The 25,103-nt window shown below is 43.3% G+C and overlaps 3 protein-coding genes across 5 annotated transcripts; all 3 read right to left on the reverse strand.

Annotated features, from left to right (window-relative positions):
• LOC124010855 (transformer-2 protein homolog beta-like) lies at positions 1 to 8,344 on the reverse strand. Of its 2 annotated transcripts, none has more exons than XM_046323582.1 (8): positions 8,164 to 8,344; positions 2,523 to 2,668; positions 1,863 to 2,022; positions 1,577 to 1,765; positions 1,315 to 1,430; positions 1,029 to 1,214; positions 862 to 935; positions 1 to 759 (listed from the first exon to the last, which is right to left on the reverse strand). In XM_046323582.1, exons 1-8 carry the CDS (start codon positions 8,194 to 8,196, stop codon positions 749 to 751), a joined length of 915 nt encoding a protein of 304 aa, XP_046179538.1. In that variant the 5' UTR covers positions 8,197 to 8,344; the 3' UTR covers positions 1 to 748. The 2 variants fall into 2 exon arrangements, with proteins under 2 accessions (XP_046179538.1, XP_046179539.1); XM_046323583.1 differs by having other exon boundaries at positions 2,523 to 3,616; positions 8,164 to 8,327.
• A 2,434-nt stretch (positions 8,345 to 10,778) lies between these two features.
• On the reverse strand, positions 10,779 to 16,490 carry LOC124011060 (extensin-like). Of its 2 annotated transcripts, none has more exons than XM_046324033.1 (2): positions 11,714 to 11,953; positions 10,779 to 11,647 (listed from the first exon to the last, which is right to left on the reverse strand). In XM_046324033.1, exons 1-2 carry the CDS (start codon positions 11,776 to 11,778, stop codon positions 11,233 to 11,235), a joined length of 480 nt encoding a protein of 159 aa, XP_046179989.1. In that variant the 5' UTR covers positions 11,779 to 11,953; the 3' UTR covers positions 10,779 to 11,232. The 2 variants fall into 2 exon arrangements, with proteins under 2 accessions (XP_046179989.1, XP_046179990.1); XM_046324034.1 differs by lacking the exon at positions 11,714 to 11,953 and adding an exon at positions 16,450 to 16,490 and having other exon boundaries at positions 11,274 to 11,647.
• A 169-nt stretch (positions 16,491 to 16,659) lies between these two features.
• LOC124011243 (transcription factor Sp3-like) lies at positions 16,660 to 24,347 on the reverse strand. The gene is made up of 9 exons (XM_046324404.1): positions 24,182 to 24,347; positions 23,824 to 23,921; positions 22,107 to 22,340; positions 20,405 to 20,971; positions 19,975 to 20,169; positions 19,676 to 19,877; positions 19,335 to 19,524; positions 18,922 to 19,118; positions 16,660 to 18,830 (listed from the first exon to the last, which is right to left on the reverse strand). Exons 2-9 carry the CDS (start codon positions 23,890 to 23,892, stop codon positions 18,574 to 18,576), a joined length of 1,911 nt encoding a protein of 636 aa, XP_046180360.1. The 5' UTR covers positions 23,893 to 23,921; positions 24,182 to 24,347; the 3' UTR covers positions 16,660 to 18,573.
• Between the last annotated feature and the right edge of the window lie 756 nt (positions 24,348 to 25,103).

Raw genomic sequence — 25,103 nt, forward strand, 5'->3', positions numbered from 1 at the left:
TTGAAAAGATGCAGTTTTATTATTGCTTGGATTACTGCAGACTTAAAATCATGGTACACCCATACACACAGCATTGAACTAGGGTAGAGCTTCTAGCTCTTGGCTCTTCTCCCGAACATACAGGAGGAAGAAGTTGCCCCCTAACCACTGATAAAGGGTGAGATATTTTTTAATCAACCTAAAGGTTAAGGTTAGAATTGGGGGTACGGTAATCAGATCCTAGAGCTGCATTTACCTTGGGCCCTCTCCCCTAGAACCTATCGTGCACTAAATATCACTGTACTTCAACACATCTACCCAGTAAAAAGGAGCCTGGTGATACAAAATACCGATCCGATGGATTAAACAGGGTTCTCCCCAAAGAATGTAAGAGGGGTGCTGTGACACCTTGTGGACTGGCTGCGCCACTATGTAAAATTGAACCCTACCGAAATGTGCTCTTGATTGCAGGAAATGGGAATTACAGGTGTTCGCTGTACTCAGCAGCACCACCATTTTAAAAAAATCCTGGGGAGAACCTTGGATTAACAAATCGACAGCTTCTCTAAACACAACGGGCAAGACTGACAGAAGCTCATGTACAGAAATCCACCTACTGAATAAATGTAACTAAAATAAACAAAAAATATGACTGTTTATCAAGTTCACAATTATATCCTTTACCATTTCCCTAACTTCCCCAGATATGCACCCCACCCTTGGCCCTAACCCCACAAAAAGTATCATCTTGCTCCTCTTCTCCCTCTGCTCAGTAGTGGCCTGTGGAGACAGGAGGGAGACATTTAGACCCCGCCGCTGCGTCACTAGTATATTAGCCGTCAAGTTAACCATGTTAAGCGGTGCTAAGTCTGGTTGACTTACGTGGGGAGTAAGACCGCGAGCGGGAGCGAGACCGGTAGGCCCCTCGGCTGTAGTACGGGGACGGAGACCTGCGTCTGGAGAGACAACACACAATAAGCATCCACCAACCAACTGCCCCAGTCCTGCTTAGCAACCACTAACTATAAGATCCAGGCCAGGTGTCTCACCTGTAGGACCTGTAGCACTCTCGGTCGTCATAACGATCGTAGCCACGGTCATAGCCTCTGTCGTAACCACGGTCACCGCCGCGGTCGTAATCCTTCGAGCTACGGCGAGATGAGCTTGAGCTGGGGCCGCCACTTCCTCCTCCACCACCACCGCCTCCGCTGCTGCTGCTGCCGCCGCCGCCACCACTGGAAAACACACACGGTTAGAGGATTCACTGAATATACAACGTGTGTGCATCACGTGGGCCATCCCAGATGCGTGAGTCTAAGAAAGACGGTCACTCACTATGTGGGCCGTCCCATATATATCCCAGGGGTAGGAGTGTGTGGTCGTTTGGTGATGGAGAAATCGACCCTGATCCTCCGTCCATCCAACTCCATTCCATTAGCTCTCTCCTTAGCCTGAAACAGAGAGGGGGGGGGGATGGAAGAGAGTGACAGAGGTTTAGAGAAGAGTATTCCCCTTCACGGCCCCCACCATGCTCACTCAAAAGTTCTGATTCTTCTGTTCTTCCCCTGCAATAACCCCTCCCTCCCTGCCTTCCTACCTCATTGGCGTCCTCTCGGACTTCGAAGTAGACGAAGGCGAAGCCGCGGGAGCGTCGTGACTGCTGGTCGTAGACGATGCTGACGTCAGCCAGGGGGCCGTACTTGGAGAACACGTCTCTCAGGTCTCTCTCTGTGGTGTACAGGCTCAGACCAAACACACCCAGGCAGCAGTTCGGGTCCGGGTTGGCCTATAGAGGAGGATTGTGAGAAGGATAGAGGTTGTGTGTGGGGTTTGCCTCAGAGAGTCTCATCTCCAGAGGTGTGTGTGTGTGTGTGTGTATGTACCCGGTTGCCAATGTGCCTGCGGCGGTTGGACATGGGGGAGTGGCTGTGGCTCCGACGGCGGCGGTATTCCCCGCTTCGGGAACGGCTACGGGAACGGCGGCGGTGGGAACGGGAGCGAGAGCGGGAATAATGCCTGCGGGAGCTTCTGTGGGAACGAGACCTGGGGAAAATAAATTAAATGTTAAGAACATTTAAAGCAGGGTTTCTAACTGGCGGCTGATTTTATTTGGCCACCCCAAGTAAAAATAAAAGTGTTTGTTATTCTAATTTTTTATTCAACATAAGACTGTAAAAACACCCGCACATCAGCTCCAAGTGATTTTAATTTTGGAAATCTGTTCCAAAGTATTCCCACACATAATAGAGAGGTATACGTGATCGTTTGATTGGACTTCTTGCGGTCAATTTGCAGTCTACAAATGATTTGTAATTATGTTCCGGCCCCCTGACCATCCGCTCAAAAAAAATGTTTAAATCAGCCCGCGGCAGAATCTAGTTGATGGTCCCCGATTTAAAAAGTGTTTGGAAACAAAAACAACAGGAATAAAGCCATAACACAAAAACAATGTGGACCTGGACAAAAATACACACTATGCTACCCAGCAGCTCCTAAAAGTGTCACCACAAAACCCAAAGCCTCCTTGGAGCTGGGGTTCTTACCTGGACTTGGAGCGGGATCGGGAGTGGGACTTAGACCTGGAGTGTCTGGAGCCATCTTTGGAGCGGGCTGGGGAATGGGCCGGGGAGCGGCTGGCAGACTTCCCAGAACCCCTTGGGCTCACACTCCTGGAAGCGGACCGCGAGTCCTGAACGGGCCAGATACACATAAAACACAGTTCAGAATCAAAACATAGAAATGGTCAGGATAGAGAGAGAGGAGGTACAGAAGGAACCTCGCTCAAACCTGCTACAGGCCCCTCTTATATTTCAGCTCCAGTAGTTTAAGAAAAAAAAATGATAACATTTCATTAACGACAGGTATTTGTTGTAACTAGATCTGCCTGTTACAGGCGACCAGAGGATATCATATAGGCTTAAAGTAGGTGTTAATCTAGTTAATCTTAACACAGTTCTATGATGAGCGGATTGTTCTCTTACACTCTAGGCAGCGTAGTAGAGTTTAACCTTGCGTGTTGAGGACTAGGTAATGTGTCTGAGATGGAGGAACAGTTGGCATGCATGCTTAAGAAGTGTTTCTCACGCCATCCCTCAGGGGGATCCCACTGTTGCACATTTCTGTTTTAGTACACCTGATTCAATTTGAGAAAGAGCTTGAGATTTTGTTGAATCAGGTGTACCAGTGGTGGAAGAGAACAAACAGGTGTAAGGACTGGGGGTCCTTGAGGGATGGCATGGGAAACACTGCTTTGGAAAACAGAAGGAGAGGGAGAGAGAAATAGGATTGTAGTAATAACATAGCAGGCTATAGGGAATTAACCATACCCCCGAACACTTCTCATAACTTCATCACTTCTTTAACTTCATAACTTCAAAACAACCATCTCTTTTCTTCTTTCTTCCGTTTCACACCATTTCTGACTTCATTTTTCTCTCCTCTTCCCCCACTTCCTTCCTCCCATTTGATTTCTGCCATTACATCACTCTACCAATGGACAGAGTGGCCGCTCGCTTCTGCCAGCTTCATTTTACATTAGCATGCATCAACACCATCAGCTTCATCAAATATGCCCTTTAACAACTTCAAACTTCATATCTGAAACTTCTTCCGCCATTTTGCTTCTTCCCAACTCAACCTTAACGAAAAACAGACAAGGATGATAAAAAGGGTTGGTTTTTTAAATTTTTATAAGAGCTACAGAGGTCAAAATGTGCAAAAACCAGGCTCTTTACACTCAAATCAGACTAAATAAGTTGGCTCACCTGAAAAGCATTAAATCAAAGCAATGTTAAAGAAATATGTATATCGATTTCTCTGAAATGCACAACATCATAATATGATGAATGAAGACTAGAAAAGTTATCAAATTATGGTATTCTTTAATCCTAGTCCGAGGGTCACACAAGGAGTGCAGGCTTTTGTTCCAGCCCAGTACTAGCACATCTGGTTTATCAAGCCCTTGGACAAAGATTGAAGAACTGCTATAATAAATCTGAGTAAGGGTTTAAAGTAAATTAGCTACTTCTTTCAATGCCCCACTCAGTATAACATTTGTTTATGTGTGATTTAAAACAAAAATGGCTTTTGCAGGACCATTACAGTGCAACTAAATAACAACTTTAGAAAGAGACAGTACTCTCACATGGGTGGTGCCATGTGGAAGAGCTTGATACATTGTAACTGACTAATAAATAGCTACAGAGGTTATGCCGGATAATGTGATATAACCAAAGATTGTTGTTGTCCATTACTGGGCAATAGAGAAAGGCCCCCTGTTGTCTGTAGCTTGTGAGGTGTGGAAACACTGTTGCTTTTATGAATTTTGTCTTGCTGCTTTTTGTTATGTTGCTCTGCCTGTATGCTACGTCTTGCTTGTCCTATGTTGCTCTGCCTGTATGCTACGTCTTGCTTGTCCTATGTTGCTCTGCCTGTATGCTACGTCTTGCTTGTCCTATGTTGCTCTGCCTGTATGCTACGTCTTGCTTGTCCTATGTTGCTCTGCCTGTATGCTACGTCTTGCTTGTCCTATGTTGCTCTGCCTGTATGCTACGTCTTGCTTGTCCTATGTTGCTCTGCCTGTATGCTACGTCTTGCTTGTCCTATGTTGCTCTGCCTGTATGCTACGTCTTTGCTTGTCCTATGTTGCTCTGCCTGTATGCTACGTCTTTGCTTGTCCTATGTTGCTCTGCCTGTATGCTACGTCTTTGCTTGTCCTATGTTGCTCTGCCTGTATGCTACGTCTTTGCTTGTCCTATGTTGCTCTGCCTGTATGCTACGTCTTTGCTTGTCCTATGTTGCTCTGCCTGTATGCTACGTCTTTGCTTGTCCTATGTTGCTCTGCCTGTATGCTACGTCTTTGCTTGTCCTATGTTGCTCTGCCTGTATGCTACGTCTTGCTTGTCCTATGTTGCTCTGCCTGTATTCTACGTCTTGCTTGTCCTATGTTGCTCTGTCTGTATGCTATGTCTTGCTTGTCCTCTGTTGCTCTGCGTATGCTCAGATTGTCAATATTGTAATTGTTTTTAATAACCTACCCAGGGACTGCGGTTGAAAATTAGCCGGCTGGCTAAAACCAGCATTTTTACTGAAACGTTGATTAACGTGCACTGTCCCTGTAACATTTTTAATAAACTCAAACAAACCGCCGCCATAGGTTTTTCAACGAACCTGTTCTTGGTGATACTTTTTTTTTTACTGAATCGAGAACAAAGAAAGTACCTTTAAAATGTAAATTTCAAATTGCCGGCAGCTCTGCAAAAACCAGAAAAAACTCTAAAGATAATAAATCCATGTTCTGTACCGCGCAAGATGGTTCCTAGCCGGCTTAGCTGCCGCACATCTAGGATTTCCCAGAATCTTTTCATAAACTAGTAGTTTCTATGCAACACGGCCATGTGTAGAAGTAGATGACAGCGCATTATATGGTGCGACCAAAACAAAGAACTACACACATGCTGGAAGCATATCTCATTCCATACAAAACATGGATTTTTCTTTCTTCTGAATGCGTGTTTTTTGTAGAACCACCTGCAACTGACATTTCTAAGATACTTTCTTCGTTCTCGATTCGGTGGGAAAAGTATTGCCAAGAACAGGTCAGTTGAAAAATCTATGGTGGCGGTTTGTATGCACACATTTCAACAGGGCAGAAGTCTGTGTTGTTGAGATTCTGGATGGCCATTGGTCAGATTGCAAGCAACAATAAAAAGATGCTGCCATGTGGGGAATCGTAGGTTGTTATTGCTACCATGTCTTGTTTTGACTCATGTCACACCTACGCTAATATGGCTAAAATTCCCTAGCTAACCAACAACTGTAACGACGCATGAGAGATAAGTGCTCATTGTGCAAATATATTTATGTTTTCAATAAACAGTGGATACGAAATATAGTTCAGATGTTGTCAACAATCTATAGGTTGGTTTATACTTTGTCTATCAACATGTCTTTAGACAATTTGAATACGACAAGTGTTGCTAATCAAAACAACACTTAATTTATACTCCGTGGACATAGCAGCGGGAAGATATTGTATATTTCCAAAAAATATATACAATTTTCCCTTGCTACAGCGGTCCGCTAATACAGTATTAGTAAAGGCCCAGTGCACTACTTCTGTGGAAAAAACCTGTCTTATATATATATATAAGACAGATGAATAAAGTTCAACTTTGACCACGCGGCTGCCATTGTCATGGTTACCTGACAGACAGTGCACAAGTTCTTAAATTCTCCGGTAGAATGACCTGCTTTTATTTCATCACACTCAGAACCGTAAGCCATTTTCTGTAATTTTCTCGCCATTCATTTGTAAATAATTGTCTTGTTTATTTTCCTGTAATAATGTAGGGTGTTCACTCACTGCTCTAGAATGAAGTGAAATACAGAAATTCAAGTGCTACTAAAGTAATGTCTAAATGTAGTTCTGTCATTATGAATCACATTCAACTGATCAGATTGTTATCTACAATATTAGAACATTAATATGCTAGTACTTAATAATTAACAGTGTTGATTAAATAAGAACATTAGTTTATTGTGGCAGTTGCTAGTTTAAACTGCCCAGCTCTTGGTTGTATCTCTTCCATTTTCCAGTGTTGGAGGTAACATTTAGAGGTGTCTCCACGGTTTGGACCAATCAAAGTAAACTTCATACCCTTGTCATTTTCAACACCAGATCAGTGGCTTTGTATTCCTCTAACCCCGGGTCAATCAACATTGAGAGGGGCCGTTTCTATTGCGAAAAATACTCCGAAATAACTATGAAAACTGCAACAGATTGTCTTCAGGGAAGGTAAATATTGAAATTCAGTCTTAGCTTCGTAAATTAATAAATATATAGACCCAATTTAGTTTTGTATTCGGTAGATTTCCTTTAGAAAAAAACCTATGTTATTACACAGGAACCTGCAGAGACTAGCTAGCTTGTCAGTTGACGTTTGAAGGCAGCGCAGTGACAGCGTTCTATTGAGCAGCGACCACTTTTTGACCATGGCCATAATGACATTCTATTCACGCTAATCATTCTAAATTCTGAGTAAATAGTCTAACTTGTGAATGATATGGTAGAAACAGAGTTTGGACTATTGATGCAATTCTCTATTGAATGCATCTATTTTTTGTCAAACACAGAATAAGAACTTTATGGGTGTACACCCTAAGTAACGAATAAAAATTAGCTTTATTTAAGACATTGTCAGCTATGATATAGTCGTTATTTGAACTGGCTAGCCAGCTAGCTAGAAACTAACAAAAACATGGTTTAGAAAGTTACTTTTATTTGCCTGGTTTGCCAGATTGAAATAAACTGTATTACATTTTTAAACATATTGTTGTGTGGCAGCCTGTCATTTTTGTGTTTGTTGTCATGAAGCCTGTCATGTGTGCGTTTATACTTTTTCATAACAACAAGTTTTATGTCAGACAACAATCGGATGTTCATGATGTCACTGCAACAACTGTCTACATGCATGTCGATAGACCAACTGTAAACCAGCCTTAAAATTAAGCCAACCCCCTCTATTTCGCCCGAGTCAGTTGTCGCAAAACAACCAACCCGTCTATTGAATGTCTATGGAAGACACCCAGTTAAGTCGACCGGCACTGCCCCCCCCCCTTATGGTAAACGGCACGAGTGAACCATCTTCATTTAGCCACCATTTTTTGTTATGTCACATTATCTGGCGTACAATCTGTAATTAGCTAAGTGACTGCAGCAGTAAGTGAGAACGAAGTTAAACATTCTAGCCGTAAACCACTTCGCTAATTAGCTACTAATCTATAGTTAGTTATATTGCATTCACCTGCAATGATGAGTAAATGTACATTGGTAACTGTTTCTCGCCAGCAGTATCAGTAGACTCGTTAATTCAAAATGTAACGTTACTTGATGTGAATTAGCTAACGTTAAAACAGCTGCAAATCACTTGGCCTGATTGGGCTAACATATGCTAGCGTTAAGTTGCAAAAACCACTGAAAAGACACCAATGTTAACATAAGAGTAACTGGACATTAAATTACACAATATAAACGGTACAAAATCCATACAGTCGATGCAAATCAATGCTATTAACTACATCATGGTTGTGCTAACTAACGTTAGCCGCCTAGCTAGGCTAGGGCAAAATGGCGTCGTTGAGTCTGCTCATTTTAGGGCAAGAATCGTGGTTGATTATACGCACCCGCTCGCCAAAATCCTTTCCGTTGTCGCTCATTTCTTGTCGATAGAAACTTAAACGATATATATTTAACTGGTTTATTATAGTTAACTAACAATGTTATCAAGTGAAGCGAAACACTGCTACTCGCTTCCGTTTCTTTAGCGCCGCATTCACTGACGCATGAGCAAGTCAAAAGCGGATGTGACGCTTGAACAACTACAGTGAGTAGACGGGAAAGTCGAAACCTTATTTTTTTTTATTCTTGTTGCCAAATACTTTATACACAAACAAAAATTCCAAAATTCTATACCAAAATTACATTTTTTTCTGATTTAATTGAATTATCTTATTAAAATACTAACCCTAGTGAATAACAACAAGAATAACATCTTCATGAATCATTATAATAAGATATTTTCAGAGTGAATATAATTGCACTTAAATTGTTTCTTTTTTGTATTTTATTTTTTATTTTCATGTTTATGTTTTTGTATGTTTGAGTATTGTTAATACCTGTGTTTGGTTTGCTAGACATGTTTGATGTAGCAATGTAAGTTGATTTTTGTATTATGAATAAAATAAATGTATAATAAAAATATATATTTTTTTAAAGAACGTCTAAACCAGAAAACAGACAACATAAATACACCAGACATGTAAAAAAATCAAAAAACAGATGAGGACATAGATACATTTTTAACACGTAGGTCAACACATTGCACATAAACATGTTGCTGTTGGATAAAAAAAATGTAATGTAACCTGTAATGATGCAGGTTATTTACTGTGCATCATGTTACGGAGTTCTAATGTGGGATCTTTAATGGTATTCATTGCTCTGTTTTGAACATGTCAATAAAAGGAATAGCCTAATGAGCAAATAAAAATAAATACATTTTAATAAAGGAAAGTCGAAACCAGATAGGAAGAGTAAGCTAATTTGCCGGAAAACCGGCCCCCCTCCAACAGGTGGCGGTTTTTTCGTTGTTTCGCCCACTATGCAAGTTTTTGTATGGAGGTCAATGAATGGTTCATTTGCTACCTGAGGTCTATTTGATCGAATAGACGTTTGGAATGGTTACGAGTGTACAGATATAAGTAGGCCACGTGACAGCCCAGCAACTTTGAGAAAAAACACGTTTTATCGGAGATGGCTATGCATATTCATGTTATAATGCTAGTAGTGTATCCCGCCATTGAATACTCGAGATTGACGTCAACAACCCTCATCAAATAATAAAAAACAGATTACAATAATGAGATGTCTCCACCAATCCAAAGAAAGGCGGCAGCTAGACAGCCCACCGTGCCTCTTTGTGGACTACGACATTGTTAGGGTAGAGAGACGTATATCCATAATCTTTAGGGATGTCCCAAGGATCCAGGATAGCACTAAACGTATTGATCCAGAGATAAACTATACAAAATAAATAATTCAACAACAAAAATATTTACAATGTTTTTATACAAAATGTTAGTTTTTCCAGCTGGATTAACATTATTGACCCTTCATTAAACGACAGGGGCAATGCTCAGGATGTAATAATGTCAAGTTCACTCCTGATAATCAAAATGTTCAGGTTTTCTGCATGTTCAGCTTTAGTGCAAGCACTTTGAACAGTCCCAAGACGTTGCATTTACCAGGGAGTGAAACTAAGAAAATACGTTTGACTACATTTAAAACTGATACCAACGTACCGAAATTGACCATGGTCTTAACCAGTAGAGGACAACCTCTGTTTGAGATACTTTTTAAATAGACTGAAAACAAATGTAGACATACAGTATCTATGTACAACTCTTGGTTCTGAAAACTAACTTTGTTTTATGAAACATTCTTCACCGACATAACTTTACAAAAGAAAAGTCTTTGTGTACTGTGCACTGGTGTGTGTAAATAAGCGAGCGAGAACCCATAGGATGTCATAGAATCTGGTAGGTCAGAATGTCCGCTGCGTCCCATGTTTCAGTTACCTCCATGTCCGCTTCCCTTATTGGGGGCATTTGAGAGACTTCTTTGTTTGTGGCTGGTATTTGAGGAAAATCTTTGTTTGTGTCTGTATTTTGGCAGCTTTGATTATCCTCCTCTTCTTGGGCTGTAACTACAGTGTGATTTATTTGCCTGTTGTGTTTTGCACTTCTGAGATGGTTCATTGTTTGTTCTTTTTTGGGATGTTTGAGCAAGTTTCTTTATTGTCTTTCCTTTTGGGGGCTTTGGTTCTTCAGCGGATGTTTTCCAATGGGCCAGCAAAGTCCTGAGGAGACATGGGGGAACAGTGAGACATGGGCAGACGTTTTTCCTGGTCAAGTCATGTGGTCAAGGAAAGGTTCTGGGCACTACTAATCAGCAGGAACAACTCTGGGCCCTGCACATGAGGAGGAGAGCACAATCACCCAACCTCAACCCAATTGAGATGGTTTGGGAAGAGTTGGACCGCAGAGTGAAGGAAAAGCGGCCAACAAGTGCTCAGAATATGTGGGAACTTCCGCAAGACAGTTGGAAAAACATTCCTTATGAAGCTGGTTGAGAGAATGCTAAGAGTGTGCAAAGCTGTCATCAAGGCAAAGGCTGGCAACTTTCAATAATCTAAAATCTAAAATATATTTAGATTTGTTTAAGATTTTTTTTGGTTACAACATGATTCTATTTGTGTTATTTCATAGTTTTTTATATATATTTTACAATGTAAAAAATAGTTAAAATAAAGAAAATCCCTTGAATGGGTAGGTGTGTCCAAACTTTTGACTGGTACTGTCTTAGGGATGTTTCTGCTGAATGGACACATAAGGGATTAGGGAAGGGATATCTTCCGCTACCTCTCTTATCAACGGAGGTGCATGAGGACAATGGAACCAACATGTTTCGACTTTTGGCTTTCAGGGTTTTTACAGAATTAAAACAGAATGTGGCTTTTATACATTTCATGAGAGGTTAGGAACATTTGGGTAATTCTGACCTCATATAGCTCATTTTTGCATTATACTGGCAAGCTTTTATGTTGTTTAAAAGACACTCATGGCTTCGGTTGGTCAGAGGAGGTCCCGGGGGTGGGGTCTGTGTCTGGCTGAGGGGGTTGTGGACTGGAGGTCTCAGGGCCAGAGGTTGGGGTCTGGCTGAGGGGGTTGTGAACTGGAGGTCTCAGGCGTTGGGAGTCTGGTCTGTGTCTGGCTGAGGGGGTTGTGGACTGGAGGTCTCAGGGGTTGGAGTCTGGTCTGTGTCTGGCTGAGGGGGTTGTGGACTGGAGGTCTCAGGGGTTGGAGTCTGGTCTGTGTCTGGCTGAGGGGGTTGTGAACTGGAGGTCTCAGGCGTTGGAGTCTGGTCTGTATCTGGCTGAGGGGGTTGTGAACTGGAGGTCTCAGGCGTTGGAGTCTGGTCTGTGTCTGGCTGAGGGGGTTGTGAACTGGAGGTCTCAGGAGTTGGAGTCTTGTCTGTGTTTGATGGTTCAGTGGTGGAGGAAACGTCTCTTCTCCTTCCTCTGTCTGATTCCATTCTGTTCTCCGCACCCTGGAACACACACATCATCACATCAACGACACTCATAACATTTAGTGTGTGTGTGTATGTACGTACCCTGTTGCATGGGGAATGGCTGTGGCTCCGATGCAAACGGTATTCTGCTGCAGTTCTGGCATCATGGAACTAGTCACCCCCAGGCTGTAGTGGTTTCTAAATGTGCTTTCAGGACAGCGCTGTCTCCAAAATTCCCATCCCAGAAAGGACAAAGTTACAGTGGGGCAAAAAAGTATTTAGTCAGCCACCAATTATGCAAGTTCTCCCACTTAAAAAGATGAGAGAGGCTTGTAATGTTCATCATAGGTACACTTCAACTATGACAGACAAAATGAGAGAAAAAAAATCCAGAAAATCACATTGTAGGATTTTTAATGAATTTATTTGCAAATTATGGTGGAAAATAAGTATTTGGTCAATAACAAAAGTTTATCTCAATACTTTGTTATATACCCTTTGTTGGCAAGGACAGAGGTCAAATGTTTTCTGTAAGTCTTCACAATGTTTTCATACACTGTTGCTGGTATTTTGGCCCATTCTTCCATGCAGATCTCCTCTAGAGCAGTGATGTTTTATGGGGTTGCGATCTGGAGACTGGCTAGGCCACTCCAGGACTCCAGGACCTTGAAATGCTTCTTACGAAGCCACTCCTTCGTTGCCCGGGCGGTGTGTTTGGGATCATTGTCATGCTGAAAGACCCAGCCACGTTTCTTCTTCAATGCCCTTGCTGATGGTAGGCTTTGTTACTTTGGTCCCAGCTCTCTGCAGGTCATTCACTATGTCCCCCCGTGTGGTTCTGGGATTTTTGCTCACCGTTCTTGTGATCATTTTGACCCCACGGGGTGAGATCTTGCGTGGAGCCCCAGATCGAGGGAGATTATCAGTGGTCTTGTATGTCTTCCATTTCCTAATAATTGCTCCCACAGTTGATTTCTTCTAACCAAGCTGCTTACCTATTGCAGATTCAGTCTTCCCAGCCTGGTGCAGGTCTACAATTTTGTTTCTGGTGTCCTTTGACAGCTCTTTTGTCTTGGCCATAGTGGAGTTTGGAGTGTGACTGTTTGAGGTTGTGGACAGGTGTCTTTTATACAGATAACAAGTTCAAACAGGTGCCATTAATACAGGTAACAAGTGGAGGACAGAGGAGCCTCTTAAAGAAGAAGTTACAGGTATGTGAGAGCCAGAAATCTTGCTTGTTTGTAGGTGACCAAATACTTATTTTCCACCATCATTTGCAAATAAATTCATTAAAAATCCTACAATGTGATTTTCTGGATTTTTAAAAACATTTAGTCTGTCATAGTTGAAGTGTACCTATGATGAAAGTTACAGGCCTCTCTCATCTTTTTAAGTGGGAGAACTTGCACAATTGGTGACTGACTAAATACTTTTTTGCCCCACTGTATATACTGAAACCCTCAGTGCAATTGTGTTGGGAGTTTCCAAGTGAAACTAGCTAGGATAGTTACTGTATGTACTGTAAAGTAGAGTAATAGAAACTATCATGCACCAACCCAGCTATGCACTGTGTGAAAAACAGCAGTGTAATATAGCTGTAATGTGAGTTTCAAGGGGAGACTAGGATAGTTACTGTCTTAACTGTAACTACAACAGAAAATGAGTAACCTCAGCTACACACCGTGCAAGACTGTAGTGTAATAGTTGAAAAGTGAGTTTCCAAGGGAAACTAGGATAGTTACTGTATGTAGCCTACTGTAAGTAGTGCAACATAAAAACTATAGTAAACACAGCTACACAGTAGTGTAATAGAGCTGTCAGTTTCAAATGAACATTTACATTTACATTTAAGTCATTTAGCAGACGCTCTTATCCAGAGCGACTTACAAATTGGTGCATTCACCTTATGACATCTAGTGGAACAGTCACTTTACAATAGTGCATCTAAATCTTAAAGGGGGGGGTGAGAAGGATTACTTTATCCTATCCTAGGTATTCCTTAAAGAGGTGGGGTTTCAGGTGTCTCCGGAAGTTGGTGATTGACTCCGCTGTCCTGGCGTCGTGAGGGAGTTTGTTCCACCATTGGGGGGCCAGAGCAGCGAACAGTTTTGACTGGGCTGAGCGGGAACTGTACTTCCTCAGTGGTAGGGAGGCGAGCAGGCCAGAGGTGGATGAACGCAGTGCCCTTGTTTGGGTGTAGGGCCTGATCAGAGCCTGGAGGTACTGAGGTGCCGTTCCCCTCACAGCTCCGTAGGCAAGCACCATGGTCTTGTAGCGGATGCGAGCTTCAACTGGAAGCCAGTGGAGAGAGCGGAGGAGCGGGGTGACGTGTGAGAGAACTTGGGAAGGTTGAACACCAGACGGGCTGCGACGTTCTGGATGAGTTGTAGGGGTTTAATGGCACAGGCAGGGAGCCCAGCCAACAGCGAGTTGCAGTAATCCAGACGGGAGATGACAAGTGCCTGGATTAGGACCTGCGCCGCTTCCTGTGTGAGGCAGGGTCGTACTCTGCGGATGTTGTAGAGCATGAACCTACAGGAACGGGCCACCGCCTTGATGTTAGTTGAGAACGACAGGGTGTTGTCCAGGATCACGCCAAGGTTCTTAGCGCTCTGGGAGGAGGACACAATGGAGTTGTCAACCGTGATGGCGAGATCATGGAACGGGCAGTCCTTCCCCGGGAGGAAGAGCAGCTCCGTCTTGCCGAGGTTCAGCTTGAGGTGGTGATCCGTCATCCACACTGATATGTCTGCCAGACATGCAGAGATGCGATTCGCCACCTGGTCATCAGAAGGTCATCAGAAGGGGGAAAGGAGAAGATTAATTGTGTGTCGTCTGCATAGCAATGATAGGAGAGACCATGTGAGGTTATGACAGAGCCAAGTGACTTGGTGTATAGCGAGAATAAGAGAGGGCCTAGAACAGAGCCCTGGGGGACACCAGTGGTGAGAGCGCGTGGTGAGGAGACAGATTCTCGCCACTATTAAGGAATAGTTACTTATGTACTGTAAAGTAGTGCAACAGAACTATAGTAAACACAGCTACAAACTGAACCCCTCAGTGTAATTGAGCTGAGATGTGTTTACACGGGAAACTGCATTGGACAAAAATATAAACACAACATGTAGTGTTGGTCCCATGTTTTATGAGCTGATATAAAATATCCCAGAAGAAATGTTCACTAACAGGGACACAACATTTGAGAGAAATAAGCTTTTTGTGCATATAGAAAATTCTTGGGATATTTTATTTCAGCACATGACACATGGGAACAACACTGTACATGTTGCGTTTATATTTTTGCTCGGTATTATTAAGCCAACGGGTGTTAACTGCCTGACGGTGAAGGGCATTCTACCTCACACACGTGTATAGCTTATTTCTTGCTTTATACGTGTGGGTCGAATGTAACTCACGCCATGTTTATAGCTTATCTCGTTATAAGCGTTTGCGTTCAAGTCTGCAGGTTAAGGTAGTGTGCTTTGTCATCATGCATGGTCACCTCTCGTTAAATTAGTTACTTTGCATAGCTCTTTCACCGTTGAACACACAAGAGTTTAGGCAAGATGGCTGCGCCCTGTGAGATGAAACCACATAACAATGAGATTTCAATTTCATTGGATGTGCATGTATAAATGTTTAGCATCCGCTTGATATGGTAGTGAGAGGAAGCTCACTGGTGTGCAGTGGGAGAACATGGATGTTGGAAAACATTCTGCAAAATTTCTCATCGATTAAACATTTGATCTCAATACAGTTTTCTGTCCCCCCAAACTAGAATATGTTATGAACAGAGTGGACTAAGATTTGAACACTTTACCCTTTGCAAAAGTTTCTACAAATCGCGTTGTTTAGGAGTGCAAAGGCGAAATTAGTTATTAAAACAAGGAAGAACCCCAAACGAGATGGCACAAACCAAACCGAATGGGGTGACAGCAGAGCACCCTGTTGAAGAGGCTAGTTAGCTGCTTCAAACTATTGGAAAGCTGCGGGACTGCGTGCATACACTCAGATTTTAAAATGCGAATCCGCTCTGGATTGAGCCGATAAAAGGACGAGGTGGAAGTGGAGCGGCGGCAGCTACGGAATATATCCTGCCGCGTGGAAAGATACCATTATTGGAGAGATCTTGTATAGTGCTACATAACACACTATAGGGACACCTATAGGCCTACATCTGGCAACCGAGCACGAGTTATCAGTGTAGCCTATTATCGTCTGGACATGGCGTTGAAATATATCCACGACCACAATAAAAACATCTAGGCTTCCATCATAAATAAATTCAACCAAAAATAAAGAAATACATTAGAATTACAGAGAGCAGTTTGGAGAAACTAATCATATGAGATTTTGACCGAGATTCTGCTAATTATGTAATTGATCTCCATACTGTTTTGTTTCAAAAACTATGATCTCTAACAGAGTGGAGTTTTTGTAGACTTTGCCCTTTGCCTGTTTAGAACAAAGGCAAATTGAGTTATTGCACACGCGCACTTCAGAGTAGGTGTTCTCTAACTGAAATATGCAAATATATGCGACAACATTTAGCACACTAGCTCGTGCTTGGCTCTGCCCCCCTTCATGCTTGTTCTGTCCACTGTGATTAATTTGCTACCATTGAAAACGACAGGCTCTGGTCTATCTTGGGTTAGTTATAAAAATAAGGTGGTTTAGTCATATACATGGCTAGGATACTTACTAACTCTTACTATTGCAATGAAGTGAGTCAGATGTTTCAGTTTTCTAAATTTACTGTCTTTGCCTCTTAAATTTCCTATCAATAACATAATGCAACGAACAGCTAAAGACACAAGAACATAATTATTACAACAAACCTGCAGTTTCTTCTTCGTAAAAACCATTGTTAAAAACAAACCGTTCTTCTTCGTGGATGTCAATTGACGTAATCCTGCCACACATGGCTTTGCTGCCACCTATTGTTTTCAGAAGTACTGCAACCAAAGATTGCTGTAACCAGAGATGAAAGATCTTTGCTGTTATCATACAATAACTAGTATGACACAAACAGGCACGCACGCACAGTCTGTCATTGGAAGGATTCAGACTTTAATTATGATCCATTTGAAAAAGGTTTTACAAAAAGTAACAATTCAAATTTGACACTTTCTTTAAAAAATAATAATAATAAGATTTTGATACAACAAAATTATTTATCTAAAGAAAATGGCTTCTATAAACAATGTGAATAGAAGATAATATACAGGTAAGTGGACGCTAAGACATGCACATACAAGGAAAGATTACAATAACATTTAGAAATAATGGCATGATTGTTTCCTTTACAATGAGTAGCAACTAGCAAGAGAGTGGGAACATTATAGAATTCGAATTAATAGAATTGAATATTGCGATTCAGATTCTACGCTTCACCCAGATGTGTGCATTGGATTGGTAGAAAAATGTCTGGAGGAAGTTTCCACCCTAATCCACTCCCAATAAGTTCCATTTAAATCCATGAGGGTGAGTGAACGAGTACACACTTCGGGAGAAGGGTAGAAAATTGGACTCCACTAAATGTCTTGCAGTGGGTGCGTGCTCCGGCAGCCATATTTGATGTACCATTTGAAATGTTAAATATACTGGTCAGTGAACCTCAGCTGTTCCAGAAATGCAAAAATGGCAAGTTCAAAATGTTGCCACCATTTTGGGTGGGTGATTGAGAAATCGAGTTGATTTTCAGACCTGTGTCCTTTAACTCATTTGAATTCCATGGGTAAAAACCGATATGAGACGCTTCCTTCTGACAAGTCCCAGACTAAGCTAGTCATAGAAACAGAATATAAAATGTGACTATACAACACAAATGTGAAAAAAACAACAGTTAAAAAACAAGTCAACTGAAGACGCATTTGATTTGAGCAAGCACTGCAAGTGTGCTCGTGTTGGCTAGACTGACGACTCAAACATTCTGCTGTGGGTCAAAGTTTCCTTCAGGCAGATCTAGGATCAGCTTACCCTCTCCAAATCCTAACCTCAAACATTAAGGGGGGTAAACGCTAAACTGACCCTAGATCAGTATGTAAGGCCAACTTATAACCAAATCAATCCAACCACTAATAACGCTTCACCTGAAACTACAGGGCATGTCACAAGCTTTAATAGCATGAGGTCACATCACTTTCATGGGGTACAAGGCAGAAAAAAAAAATCTACATGGAAATAAAATATAAATATAAAATAAAAGTGTCCACACAGACATAACTTTATTGGTTAGCAAAGTTTCAATCAATCCAAACATTAATTGATCAGAACATTGTTAACAAATAAAAGGTATGTGTTGGAGAATCAATGTGCAAGCCCAACTCTACCACTACATTAAAGGTCTAACATTATGCAGATATTGGTTGTTATAAACTCCGTCAGGGTTTTATAATTTAAAGAAAGAAAGTGTTATATCATGGCTATGACAGCGTTCACAAGGTCTTAAAAGGGTGTTATGCTTGTCGTTTCAGGTGAAGAGTTAATGAAGCCACATGTAGTCTCTCAATACACAAACACCCACTCTAGAGAAAGCGATTGATGATTCAATATAGTCAATTAATCAATCAATTGCTCTAGAGGGCTACTACACCTTTCCTATTCCTTGCATCCTAACACAATTACATGATCTGCAAAAGCTTAAAAAACACATGCATCTCCAGCATTTTATACAACAGTATGATACAAAATAAGGCATTTCGTAGTGAGTATTCATGTTTGCGAGAGTGTGTGTGCATCTTTGTTTGTGTGTACATAGAGACAACATTGAATGTCATTTGTTTGCCTGCCTATAAAAAGACTGCAAATAAAAAACATAAAGTCATGATAACTCTTACTTAAAATATATATATATATATTTGTCATATATATTTACGTATATATATATTCATATATAAAAAAAAATGGGAGAGAAAAGCCCACGCGGTCCCTGTTTATTGGCCAGTCTATAAGCCACGCCCTCATTCCATGACCTCACCGGGCGCCACGGTGACCAGTTGCAGTGGGATCTCCTGATTGCCTAGGAGGTCATGGGCACCAGCAGCTGATTGAAGGATGAGGGTGCTTCCGTCTGCGGTGATGATGGTGTCACTGGGGGGCGGAGACAATGAGGAGGAAGCCACACCTTTTTTATTCTGGTGAGTCTTTATATGTTTGGCCAGATGGTCGCTACGCATGAATCTCTTTGAACACTGTGCGCACACAAACTTCTTCTCTCCTGGACAGAGAAATGAAAGGGAGAAAAAGAGGTAGTGGTGAGCGTTAAGCTGGTGTTATGTAGTGAAGATGGTGTTTGTGTGTATTCCTACCCGTGTGTGTCCGTCTGTGTCTCTGTAGCTCGTCACTCCTGGTAAACCGCTTGCCACAGAACATCCAGTTGCAGACGAAGGGCCGTTCTCCGCTGTGCCATCTGAGGTGAGCCCTGAGGTGAGAAGTCTTACCATACACCTTCCCACAGCCCACGATGTGACAGATATGCTGCTTCTTCTTACCAAGACTCGACCCTCTGGGAGGAAGGGGTGACAAGAGAGAGGGTTGGGGTCAACACACAAAGTCAACTTCTTGCAGTCATTTGAATTTCAATTGTCTTGGTAGAAACGGACCCTACTGAGTATGGAATGCGGTTTGACCACATTAACCCACTGAGCTAAATGCTAGGATCCAGCCTTTTTATATATATATTTGTGTTAATATGTTGTGTGTGTGTGTCTTTCCAACCCACCTCCCTCCAGCCTCTTTACAGTTGGGACAGGTGCAGGCGACTCTCCTCAACCTCTTGCCCTCCCCGGTGGACATGTCCATGTCTTCGTCATCCATCTGGACACGCAGGTTGTTGATGTCACTGGGGTTGAGGGTGGAGTCACCACTCAGCTGCCACTCTTCAGAGTCTGGCTCCTCCTTTATCTGGATGTCTGTGGGGAGAGATAGTTTGTGTGTGTGTGTGTGTGTGTGTGTGTGTGTGTGTGTGTGTGTGTGTGTGTGTGTGTGTGTGACAAAGTAAGAAAGAAATAGAAAGATGGAGAGTTTGTATGTATGTGTGTGTATACATATGCATGTTCCTACCTGCAGGACTGCCGGCCTCCTCTCCCTGTGTGTATTGTATCCCTGGCTGGCCTATAGAGTTGACTGTAACAGTCTGGAGGTTAGGCAGGGTGATGGATCCTCCCTGACCCATAGAGAGGCCCTGGACTGGGGCCAGAGTCAGCTGCTGGCCCCCCTGGGCCTGGGGGAGCTGGAGGCCCTGCAGAGACTGGACTCCTTGGACCTGAGAGGGAGTGCGTTAGAAAGAGTTACACACATGCATGATCCCACACACCTACGTACGGTAGTGAAACAGATAAACACACACCCACACAACCTACCTGGAAGGTCTGCCACTGTATCTGTCCCGAAGCAGTGACTGTCTGGGCCTGGATGAGGAAGGTTCCAGGGTTGACGAGCTGGACACTCTGGAGCGTCTGCCCAGACTGGGATAGATCCTGTCCCTGGGCCCCCCGGTTGTCCCCCGACAGCTGTAGGATGGGCTGGGAGAGGGACGAGGCATGCGAGGTGGACACCTGGATGAAACAGACTTAATTCAGTCATGGTATTTTTTTTCAGCCATGCTCTTAGAACAGTGTCCCGAAGAGGACCTACAGCAACGTACATAGTAATATGATATGACCTGCTGAAAACAAGTTAAACAAGACTAGTAACTTTTTTCCTGTATGATGGCTCACTGTAATATGACTGTTATATGTGGTGTAGGGCGCTGGGAATAATGCCTAGGGAATTCTATGTCATATGACTGACCTGTATTTGCTGCAGGTGGTTGTGTGAGTTGTAGTTCTCTGAGGATGGGTCTGAAACCCCGGCAGACACGGCAGTAGCTTGGGTCAGAACCCCCGTCCCGTCGATGGTCTCAGGCAGCTGGGATGATGAGGTTGTTGGCACATAGAGGTCTGTGTTACCGTTAGCTTCACTAACTAGGTTCGCTAGCTGTTTGGCTGCACCTTCCTGCCCCTCCAGCGCTTGGGAGCCCATGATCAGCTGACCGTCGGTCGTCGTTGCTATGGGAACCGTCTGAGCGCCGGCAAGCCCTAGTGATTCGAGGTCTATGCTGTTGATAGGGAGGAAAGTTATGTTACCCCCCGACAGCCCCATGGGAACCGCACCGCTATAGGTCGTGCCCCCGGCCAATGACACGCCCTGAATCTGCTGCATATGCCCGGCCTGCGTTAGGAGGTCAGAGGTTGCCGTCGTGGCGATGCTGATTCCGATATTGCCGTGGCTACCGTCCTGGATGAGCTGGATTTGGCCCGAGCCATCGTCCAATCCCTGCGCAGAGAAGCCTGCCAGAGTTCCATCTGAGTTGTGGATCTGAGGGATGACATGGAAGAGAGAGTTTGGCATTTGTGTGTAGAGAATATTGTGTGTAAGGGCTGACATGATAATCGACCTGGTACTGGACATTCTGCTAACAGAGGTGCGTGTGTGCAAGTGTGTGTATGTATGTGTATACACACACTACATGGCCAAAGGTATGTGGACATCTGCTTGTCAAACATCTCATTCCAAAATAATGGGCATTAATATGGAGTGGGTTCCCCCTTTCTGCTACAACAGCCTCCACTCTTCTGGAGTGGGGGGGGGGGGGGTTGAGGTCAGGGCTCTGTGCAGACCAGTCAAGTTCTTCCACACCAATCTCGTCAAACCATTTCTGTATGGACCTCGCTTTGTGCACAGGGGCTTTGTCATGCTTGGGAAAGGGCCTTCCCCAAACTTGCCACAAAGCTGGAAGCACAGAATTGTCTAGAATGTCATCATATGCTGCAGCGTTGATTTCCCTTCCCTGGAACTAAGGGGCCTAGTCCGAACCATGAAAAACAGCCCCAGACCATTATTCTTCCTCCAAACTTTACAGTTGGCACTATGTATTTTGGCAGGTAACACTCTCCTGGCATCAGTCAAACCCTGATTAGTCCGTCGGACTACCAGATGGTGAAGCGTGATTCATCACTCCAGAGAACCCATTTCCATTGCTCCAAGGTCCAAAAGCGGCGAGCTTTACACCACTCCAGCAGACGCTTGGCATTGCGCATGGTGATCTTAGGCATGTGTGCGGCTGCTCGGACATGGAAACCCATTTCATGATGCTCCCGACGAACAGATCTTGTGCCGACGTTGCTTCCAAAGGTAGTTAGGAACTCGGTAGTGAGTGTTGCAACCGAGGACAGACGACTTTTACAGTTGACTGGGACAACTCTAGCAGGGCAGAAATTTGACAAACTGACTTGTTGGAAAGATGGCATCCTATGACGGTGCCACGTTAAAAGTCACTGAGCTCTTGAGCACGGGCCAATGTTTGTCTATGGAGATAGCATGGCGGTGTGCTCGATTTTATACACCTGTCAGCGACGGGTGTGGCTGAAATAGCTGAATTCACTAATTTGAAGGCATGTCCACATACTTTTGGCCCTGTAGTGTATATGCATGTGTGTGTACAGTACATTACCTGGTATTGTATGCTGGACACTCCGTTGGCTGATCCGTCGTTGCCAGATGCTGTGACGTAGATGGGCTGACTGTCCATGTTCCCGATAGGGAGAACATACTGGCCGTTAGAGGTCATCATGCCAGAATTAGGAATGTGGACGACTCCCTGCTGCGCATCCTTCCCGGTCGAGACCGGGGTTAACAACTCCCAACGGTCTGAACCGGTTAGCTGGATGGCGGTCATGTCTGTGGTCTGACAGAGAGAAGACACACATTCGTAAGTTGTTACTCAGATTCACTGTTGCGGAATGCAAAAAAGTTTGTCTAGTTACAGACGGCATTGGCCATAAGTCTTACGCTGTTGCATTGTAGTTCACAAAGAATATGAAGCAAAAATATTGATTTGGAAATGACATTTCTGTACTATCTGAGACGAGAGCGAGAGGTACAGAGACAGATACCAGAGTGCAGGCTCCACGCTGTGAAGAGGGCAAAATGACACGCAGTATGGGTTGATATCACAATACAGTGTCAGCAGACAAGACAATTATTGTGGATATTGTAAAAATAGATATCCAATCCTATATCATAGGTATCTGCAACATTGGACTAGTAATAATACAGTAGTATCAAGACATTTCCCTTTGGCAAAAATGAGAAATCAACCATGAACCTAAATATTTCTGAATCCGCTATAGAGGCTATGGCGTAGCTAAGTGGTTTGATAAGAAAGGATCCAAACTTCCTCAAGCATGTAACGCATCTACCCAATTCAGTATTACATTATATTCTGACAGGAGAGTTTTGGTAAGAGCCCCGACGATAGTCTAAACATTAACACGCATCGCTTGCTGTACGTTTTTTCATATCAGGAATACTTTAAAAATGTTTTTAAACAAATGGTTAAATTACTACACAACTTTTATAGGATTTGTGTTCCCACACGGCCATATCTCCATGTTACATCGCTTATTTACAAAGACAGAAGAGACGTAGGCGGCCACAAACACGTGTGTATGCAAGACTGGAGATGAAGTGTAGTTCATCAACTGGAGACACACAGCTTGTCGATCTGTGCAAAACTGCTACAGTTAGTATATTTTTTATTTGAAATACAATTTCCCGCTGATATGAAAGATAAGGCGGATATTAGCATATGTTTTAAAAACCACTTTGAACGCAATGATTGGCGTTTCTAAATGTTATAACACAGCTTCAGAATTGTAATTCACATGGGGCCAAATGTGGGCGAAAGTAACAGCTGGACAGTCTACATAGGGAGAATAGTTTTCGAGAGCTAGTCACCACAACTAGACAAAAAAACATCTAAGAGTCCCTTCCTTCATCCAACGAATAGAGCTAGAGTGGCTAGACAAAATACGTAATCGCTACAACATGGGCGTGGGGGAGATATTTTGTAGTCAGGTGCACAGATTCCCACGTTCTCTGTTCGGTTTCCCCACTCACCCCTCCTTTCCCCACTGTACCCCTTTAGCCCCAGGTAGACGAGCTAAATATCAGCGACCTGACCAAGTGACGGGCTGTGTCCTACCCATTATGGGCGGGTTCTAGAGGGGTAAAGTGGGTGGCCGTTATAGCGGGGAACACAGCGGCGGAAGTATACTAGCTTTACACCCCCTGCAACATTTAAAACGTGTGAACTTCTAGCTAGCTAAAAACACCACACAGTAGTAGCTCGGAGGAGTCGAAATACGAGATAGAAAATGTTGGGGTACCTGGTTTTCCGAGGCTCCGCCGTGCTGTAGGAATTCGCTTTGACTGCCTTCCACGTCCGCGGTAGCCATTTCCTCTTGTTTCAAACGTTGCTCTGGCGCTAGCATGGAGAGATAGGAAAATTGAGCAAAACACTAAATTTCTCACAGCTCGCCGCTCCTAAAATGCTGCAAAGAGACAACAAACTTCAGTCGATGAAGAATAAACTGCAAACCCTAACTTTGCGACAATGTTTCAAGGCGGATTTCGACACAGATTGAATGTTTACTTTTGTTAACTAGCTAACTACCTAGCATAGGTCTCTTGCAAAAGATTAAAAGCCGTAGCTAGCCTGCTATCGGTTGTAACGTACAAACTCACCGGTTGGTTGTATGCTTCGATGGGTTAAATGTTATGTACCAGTCATATCGTGAATTGTAATAATCGAAAGATTATCTGATCAACTAAACTCCGAACATTATTATCTTTTATCAAAGGCGGGCTTGTGTTGATCGGTGAATTCGGGTCGATTTTTTTCTATTTTGATTGACAGTGAGGGAAACACAAAAAGGGGGGGCGCTAACAAGAACGTAACAGGAAGTCCCGCCGTTCTTCTCAAAATTGATTGGTTAGCTTTGGGGTTTGGTGAGACTTCTATGGCCAAGCAATATGTCCGTCATTTTTATGGGATATCGGCTTCCTGTTTGTTTTTAAAGAACCTCAAATATCTGGGAATCTATGGTTGAAATTAAAGAGCAGGAAGTGTTGGGAAAATGGCCCAAATGTAATTGCAACACCGTTGGTGACAGTTGGTGCTTAAAGCTAGTGAGGGACATGTGTCTCCAGCTTCAGAGATTTTTGCAATTCGATCCAGTCATGGGCAGCAGAGAACTGGAAGGAAAGACGACCAAAGGAGGAATTTGCTTTGGGGGTGACCAGTGAGATATACCTGCTGGAGCGCATGCTACGAGTGGGTGCTGCTATGGTGACCAGTGAGCTGAGATAAAGCGGGGCTTTACCTAGCAGAGACTTGTAGATAACCTGTAGCCAGTGGGTTTGGCGACGAGTTTGAAGTGAGGGCCAACCAACGAGAGCGTACAGGTCGCAATGGTGGGTAGTGTATGGGGCTTTGGTGACAAAACAGATGGCACTGTGGTAGACTGCATCCAGTTTGTTAAGTAGAGTGTTGGAGGCTATTTTATAGATGACATCACCGAAGTCGAGGATCGGTAGGATGGTCAAGCATCCCCATCCACTTCAAAATACAACACAGCACATACACCCTGGTTCAACACACACCTGA

Source organism: Oncorhynchus gorbuscha, linkage group LG23, assembly GCF_021184085.1.
Source record: "Oncorhynchus gorbuscha isolate QuinsamMale2020 ecotype Even-year linkage group LG23, OgorEven_v1.0, whole genome shotgun sequence".
NCBI classification, from domain to species: Eukaryota; Metazoa; Chordata; class Actinopteri; order Salmoniformes; family Salmonidae; genus Oncorhynchus; species Oncorhynchus gorbuscha.